This window comes from Grammomys surdaster, unplaced genomic scaffold (assembly GCF_004785775.1).
Source record: "Grammomys surdaster isolate TR1022 unplaced genomic scaffold, NIH_TR_1.0 271, whole genome shotgun sequence".
Taxonomy (NCBI): domain Eukaryota; kingdom Metazoa; phylum Chordata; class Mammalia; order Rodentia; family Muridae; genus Grammomys; species Grammomys surdaster.
Genome location: NW_021604712.1, coordinates 11,833,168 through 11,840,392, shown reverse-complemented (window position 1 = coordinate 11,840,392; position 7,225 = coordinate 11,833,168). Strand labels below are relative to the sequence as shown.

The following is a 7,225-nucleotide window of genomic DNA, read 5'->3' as shown; positions in this document are numbered from 1 at the left end:
ATGGCAGGAGGAAGGGAAGCCTGCTCTACCAAGGTCTCCCCCAAGGCCCTGGAGACAAGGCCTGCGCTGGCAACAAGGTTAACGGGTGGTTCTAAGACTAGAGCCGTGAAGACAGACCTATGTACCGTCTCAGCATGCCTCACTTTAAGTTAATAGGCTGTATAAGGAGTGGGAAAGTACTTGTTTGAAAAGGCTAAGCATGAAAAACGGATACCAGACACATATCCACAGGCTTCTGAGCTCACTGTGGGGGAAAGGGGAGGGAGAGGGTTGGCCAAAGACCAGATGTGGCCTTAAATGCTGCCCAGTCAGAACTGAAGGCATTCACCACTGGCATACAGATAGAGACTAAACTTCTCAGGAAACAGCCTGCAAACACCACAAGGTATACAGCTTAGGGCATGGCGCGCGCACACATACACACACATACACACACACACACACACACACACACTGTTGCACACACACAGGGTGCACACACTGGCCAAGTGGAATTAGGCTGTATAAGAAGGATAGCTAAGCAAGATAGGGTGAGCAAGCCAGTGAGTGTTTCTCCCTGGTCTCTGCTTCAGTTCCTGCATTCAGGATCCTGCCTGGGATCCAAAACTTTGACTTCTCTTGACAATGGATCAAGGTGCAATAAACCTTTTCCTCTCTGAGTTGTTTTTGGCAATGATGTTTATCATAGCAACCGAGCACAAACTATGACAGTTATCAAGCACACAACACTGCTCATCAAGCTGAGGCAGGCTCACACACAATGCACTCTGGGCATGTAAATCCAAGTAACTTACACTTGGCACACCTTGAGGGACACCTACAACAGGCACAAGGCAACAGGACAGTACCAGAGTGAACATTTGCATATGGGTTTGGCAGATGACAAAGGAAACTGGGCTTTGGATGCCAATGCACACAGAGATGAGTAACAGTTGGGAACACAATAGGCCTCAGACGTAGATATCACAAAATGGAGGCACATGAGAGTACCACAAACTGGACACAGATGTTGGCTACAGGATACTGAACAAGCAATAGCAAGCATGCAACAACGTAGGTCACAAGGCGAGAACATAAGGCCATATACAGGCATGTGGGCACACAGCAGCAAGTGCCATGCTGTGCACTCAGCAGGAGTACAAACACTACAGCACACAAAGTTCATGTTGAACAATCAGGCAAGAGTAGAAAATGCCCTGAAAATGCTCTTATCTCTTGTGTCCAACAGCTAGCTATGCTGTCATGGCAGTGGTTCCTCAGCCTCAGATCCCCATGGAGATAGAACAGAGCTTTGACCAAGCCTCTGAGGCTCAAGGTTATTGGTTTCTCCTGCAGGTCTAAGCCATACAACCAGACTCCTCATCAGTTGAGGGGAATCTTTGAGTCATTTTTACTACAACAAATCATAGTGCTGTTTGACATCTTTTATGCCATAGTTTCCTGGATTACTGGGCCAAAGAGCCAAAGGGAGAGTTGGCTAGCTGTTTGCTGACAATTTCTATGAGGGTGTGCCATTTTGAATGTCTGGCAGCAAAAGCAGCTACAAAGCAAATCCAGAGAAGAACCATTAGGCTCAACAACCTTCTAGAAACTCGGAAACCAGAGAACAAACTTTATGTTTGGACTTGCTTTTTAAACCTTCAGCCATTAGGTGACGCCAAAGAGTAAGATATCTAATTGCATGCCTGCCATGGATGAAATTTCTAGGATTTAGCCCAAATAAAAATCATAGTGCCAGCATCAGACAGTGTGTTTGGCAGCTTTCAATGACTTTCTTACATCTCTCCCTGGTAGAAAATTCAACAACATGCCAGTTCCTATGCAGGTGTGGGTGTTGATTTCCCCCTAAGGCATAAGCTGCCTACAAAGCATCTGTATACTTGTAAGGAGAGAAGAAAAAAAAAAAAACCTAGAGCTTGGTAAATGCAGGGAGCCATGAATGAGGTCATCCAGCAGCCCCTGTTGTGCCAGGGGACCTGTAGCTCTACCATTTGCAGCCTCAGCTGCATGAGAGTCCCAGGCTTGCCAGACTGCCCTCGGTGGCTGTCCAGGGTGGTGAGCATGGTGTGACCCAACTACAGAGGGAGCCCCAACATCGGAATCACCTTTGTCTTGACATTGCTGAGGTTTGCTGTTTGTGTCTGTCCAAAATTCCTGCTAGTTTAGTTCCAATTGAAACAGTATTCACAAGTGGTGTCTGTGTGAGTGATTAAGCCCCCCTGGGATTGGATCAGTACCTTACAAAAGGGCTGGAGATATCCAGATAGATCCTTCTTTGCCTCTCTGCCTTTCACCTGTGCTGACACACTGTTAGCCCCTTATGCCGTGTGAGGGTGCAGTGAGATGGAACCAGAAAGAAAACCCTCACAGACTCTGAACCACAGAACAATGACCTCGAATTTCTCTGCTCCAAAACTGAGAAAATAGGGACTCCGGAGCGCAGCGGGCACCCGGAGCTCCCCATCACCTCCTTCGACTGCTCCGTGTGCCTGGAGGTGCTACACCAGCCGTTCCGGACTCGCTGTGGCCACGTGTTCTGCCGATCTTGCATTGCGACCAGTATAAAGAACAATAATAAATGGACATGCCCATACTGCCGAGCATACCTTCCTTCAGAGGGAGTGCCTGCAACTGACATAGCCAAGAGGATGAAGTCAGAATACCAGAACTGTACCGAGTGTGGAACTCTGCTCCCCCACTTTGGGGACAGGGTCTCATTCTCCAGTCCAGTGTGGACTTGAACTTGCTGTCTCCTGCCTCTACCTTGGAAGTGTCAGGATTGCATACATGCCCCACTGCATCAGCACCTTTAGTATTTGTTTGCCTCAGTGACATGCGGGCGCACATAAGGACATGTGAGAAGTACATCGATAAATATGGCCCACTGCAAGAACTCGGCGAAACCACAGCAAGATGTGCATGTCCATTTTGTGAGAGGGAACTGGATGAAGACTGCTTGCTGGATCATTGTATTATCCATCATAGATCCGAACGGAGGCCTGTGTTCTGTCCGATTTGCCGTTCACGACCTAATGAAAGCCCAAGTACCTCCAATGGCAGTTTGATTAGACATTTGCAAGTCAATCACACTTTCTCTTTAGATGATTTTATAGATATTCGTATAATTGAGGAAGCCATTATTCACAGAGTGTTAGACCGCTCACTTCTTGAATATGTGAATCAGTCAAACACCACATAATTTTATGAATAGGAATGGGACCATTCACTTGTACCATTTAAGATGCTGCTTGAAGGACTGGAAGAAAACTGTCAATGTTTGATGGAGAAACATGTACTACAGTGTTATACACTTGTCTTTGTTACATTATATTCAAAAACTGTTTTCATTCTGGTTTAGATCTGCCTTTACATTCTTGAGTTTATTAGACATTTAACCACAAGAAACAGCCTCCATCAGCCATTACCAGATGGAAGAGATACAACACAGGCTGGCTATGTGAAGGAGGAGCTTCGTGTGTACATTAGTAATGCTGTGTATAATGCTACATATTCCCAATTATGGTTAAACGAGAAAGCCGATCTCTGTTTTATGTAAGGAAACGGAGAAAGGAACAAAATATGGACATTAAAGGAAATCTGAAATTTATTCAAATTTTCATGCTCTAATCTCCAATAAAGATCATGAATAATCTTATGAGAAAAAAAAAAACAGAAAATAAACTCTTGCTGTTTATAAATTAATGTTTGAGGTACTTTATTATAGCAGCACAAAGAAGACAGGTGCCTATTTGACTGCTTTTACATTCAGGTTGAAGTTTCCTCATTCTTGGTTTGATACGTGGTTTTGAATTAAAATTTGAGATACTACATATACCAAACTGAATCTTTTTTTTTTCATGTTATCTGGCCTTCTGTAGCTCCTATGGATGGGCTCAGCCTCAGTCCTATTCAGTGGGAAGCGAGGCTGGATTCCTACTGTTCCCTGCTGACACCCAGTGAGATGGGCTACTCTCACACTGCATCTTCTAACACCATCACGTTAGAGAAAAGGAAAAGCAAGACACCTCTTTACCGATCCTCATGAGGCCTCCACTAGCTGACAGTAGATAGAGCTTAATTAGCACTGATCATTCGTAAAGATTATTTTTCCCATGAGGCATTGTCTGCTACCCACATGTGTGAAAATCAGCTGAGTTGTCATGTTACAATTTGGCAAGGCTGGAAATCTCCTAGCTGGTTGTCTCTGGCACTCATAGGTGGAGTATTTATGCAGTGTGGGGGGTTGGTCTGGTGCTACTATGTATTCGAATGCTAAATACTGGCCCCCAAGAACTAGATGCCCCGATGAGGAGATCTTCACATACATCAAACACTAGGTAACCACCCCCAAGTTATCCCTTATTGTTTAATAAAGCAATAAATAAATAATTAAGCCTGAGATGGGAAGAAGAGAGGGGCTGGAGCAAAGGTTCCTGGAGCTTCAGGTCAGGCAGGGACCATAAGGTGAATGAAAGAGAGGAAGAGGTCACCACCATGGGGTAGCATGGATCGTAGGCACATGGCCATGAGTGCTGGCCTGATGGAGCAGGAGCAGCCCAACGGAAACGCGGCAAGTGATATCGCAGGGACTTTGACAGGGAGACATAAAATAGCATAGATATCTACCCAGCTCGAATGCCCTAAAGCTTATTATAAATCTAAAGATCTCAGCGTCTTTTACTTCGGAACTAAGTTCTCTGAACTGGGGTAGAAACCCTTAATAGATATTTAAAGGCAACAAGGGGGTGCAGCAAACCCCCAAAATAATATTAACCACAACAGTGCAATTTGCTCAAAAAATACTCTCTGCTTTTCTGATTGCAGAAAACTGACCTCCAGTGTGTGCTGTCTTGTTGATATTTTGGGGGTGCTGGCTTCCTGGCACTCACTGTAGGGTGCAAAGTGAAAAGAAAACCTCAGGAACTGTCGCAAGCTCCTTCCTCAGGACACAAGTTCCTTAGCCTGCCTGCTGTTTTCATAACTGCCACAGTTTTCATATTTTATTTCAGTGCAGTGTTCAAGGTGTCTTATGTGTACCAGGTGGGGGAACCAAGAAAAGTACTCTTCATCTTTATGGAAGCAGAAATGGCCATCAAAATAATTTTTATGTGTGATGTGTTATTCAGTTCATTGTGTATTCATAATTTTGCTGTTTTAAAACTGTGGCTTAAGTTTTATGTTATTGGACATTAAATTAGCCTACATAGTAGAGTGTTTTGTGCTGTTTTGTTGTTTTGCTTTGGGTTCTTAAATGTTTTTTAATTAATTATATTTTCTCTTTCAGGTGGGTTGTTATGGTGCACACCCTTAATCTCAGCACTCAGGAACCAGAAGCAGATAACCACCGTGAGTTCCAGGTCAGCCCAGTCTACATAATGAATTTCAGGCCAACCAAGGATACACAGTGAGTTTCAGGCTAGCCAGAACTACACAATGAAGTCCTATCACAGACAATGTATTTTTTCCATTTTCATCTATAAAATGCCTGCATTTCTCTCTTCTCCTTCCCCTATTATCACTCCTTTCTACAAGCCCCTTTCCTTTCTATTCCTACATGCATATCTTTTTGCTTGGTTCTATGACCTACTGAATTTAATCAAGGACCTTTGAGTAAGCATGGAACTACCCATTGCAGTGTGCTGGACTCATCAATGGCTATACAACTGAAGCTCCCAGTCTCCTAGACTCTTTCAGCCAAAGGAAGTGATAGGGACCCATAAGCCCCTCCCCTGTCCATAAGAGTTTGTTGACAGGGCCAGTCTTAGACTCTCAGTCTAAGTTCAGTATTGCAATGGCTGCATAATACCCAGAGGATGGCAGTTAGCAGCCCTTCTCCCATATTCCCAATTCTCATATTCTCTCTACCCCCTCTTCTTCAATTTTCCTGAACCTCAAAAGGAGTAACAAATATTGTGTGTAGGTCTGAGCACCCTTCTTGCTTATTCTCAGCACCACAAGAAGCCATGAGTTTTTACTCACTGCCATTCAGTTGACAGAAAAGAGAGGCTTCTCTTCTTAAGACTGAAGAGTATAAAGTCAAATATTTGGAAGGCAGTTTGACACTATGTCAGTTTAAATAAGCAACAGTCGTAAGTTCCCTCTGGGGCCTATGACTTCTCCAGTCACCTTTTAGCTTAGTTTATAACATCATGAACAGGTTTCTTCCTGTGAATAAAGTCTCAAATCTAAACAATTTGTTATCCCCCTAACAGTGGTGCCACGGTTGCAAAAGTGAGCACATCTTGCCTGGCAAGTTGGTATTGAAGTACTTAGGTGCGCATGTGCGAGTGCGTGTGCGTGTGCACGTGTGCATGTGTGTGTGTTAAGTTATCTTAATCAGTAATATTAATCAGTAGGTTTGTTGAGTAACTAAAAGGAATAACCAGATTGTTTCGGGGTCTTCCAAGAGCTCACTGACCAACAACTCATATAGATAGTACTTGAATTTTTGTTTGATATATTTCTTTTTTTTTTTTTTTGGTCTTCCTTTTTTTTTATTGGATGTTTTATTTACATTTCCTATGTTGTCACCTTACCCCATCCCCCACCCACCCAGGAACCCCCAATCCCCTCACCCCTCCTCCTTCTTCTCTGTGGATGTAACCTCTATCTACCCCCCCACTCCCACCTCCCCACCCTCAAAATTCCCACCCCCTGGGGCATCCAGCCTTTATGCGGTCAAGGTTCTCTTCTTCCACCTATGCCCAGCAGGGCCCTCCACTCTTACATATTCAACAGAAGCGCTGCATCCCTCCCTAAGTGCTCCCAGGCTGGTGGTTTAGACCCTGGGAGCTGTGGTTGGTTGGTATTGTTGCTCTCCTCATGGTGCCACAAACCCTTTCAGCTCCTTCAGTCCTCACTCTAACTCCTCTATTGAGAACCTCATGATCAGTTCAATGGCTAGTTGTGAGCATCTGCCTCTGAGTATGTCAGACTCTTGAAGACCTCTGAGGAGATATCCATATTTCTAATTGGTATATTTAAACAATTTGCATTCAGTGAAATTGCTAACATGTGAAGGCTGAAGTCTGCCTTTCTGCTTTCTATTTTACCAATTCCTCTGCTTTCTTTTTCCAGCTTTCCCTTGCTTATTTTTTCAGTCCCACATAGATTAATCTATACTGCTTTGAGTATATTTTTTCTATAGAGAGTCTTAGCCCTAAGTAATGCATATCACAGTATGTATTTATGTAGTTAATGAAAAAAGTTGCCAATGTGTCTATGC

General features: G+C 43.9%; 1 protein-coding gene across 1 annotated transcript; it reads left to right on the top strand.

Moving 5' to 3' along the window:
• LOC114628746 (E3 ubiquitin-protein ligase RNF125-like) lies at positions 1–3,306 on the top strand. The gene is made up of 4 exons (XM_028776693.1): positions 1–121; positions 1,229–1,315; positions 2,371–2,688; positions 2,817–3,306. Exons 1-4 carry the CDS (start codon positions 1–3, stop codon positions 3,197–3,199), a joined length of 909 nt encoding a protein of 302 aa, XP_028632526.1. The 3' UTR covers positions 3,200–3,306.
• Positions 3,307–7,225: the final 3,919 nt, after the last annotated feature.

What these genes read in the sequence shown, in the direction of transcription:
- LOC114628746 (XM_028776693.1), top strand. Translation starts at nt 1, where the DNA reads ATGGCAGGAGGAAGGGAAGCCTGCTCTACCAAGGTCTCCCCCAAGGCC. An exon ending in AGCCGTGAAGACAGACCTAT is followed by an intron (nt 122 to 1,228) that starts GTACCGTCTCAG and finishes TGTGTCCAACAG; the next exon opens with CTAGCTATGCTGTCATGGCA. An exon ending in CTGTACCGAGTGTGGAACTC is followed by an intron (nt 2,689 to 2,816) that starts TGCTCCCCCACT and finishes CACCTTTAGTAT; the next exon opens with TTGTTTGCCTCAGTGACATG.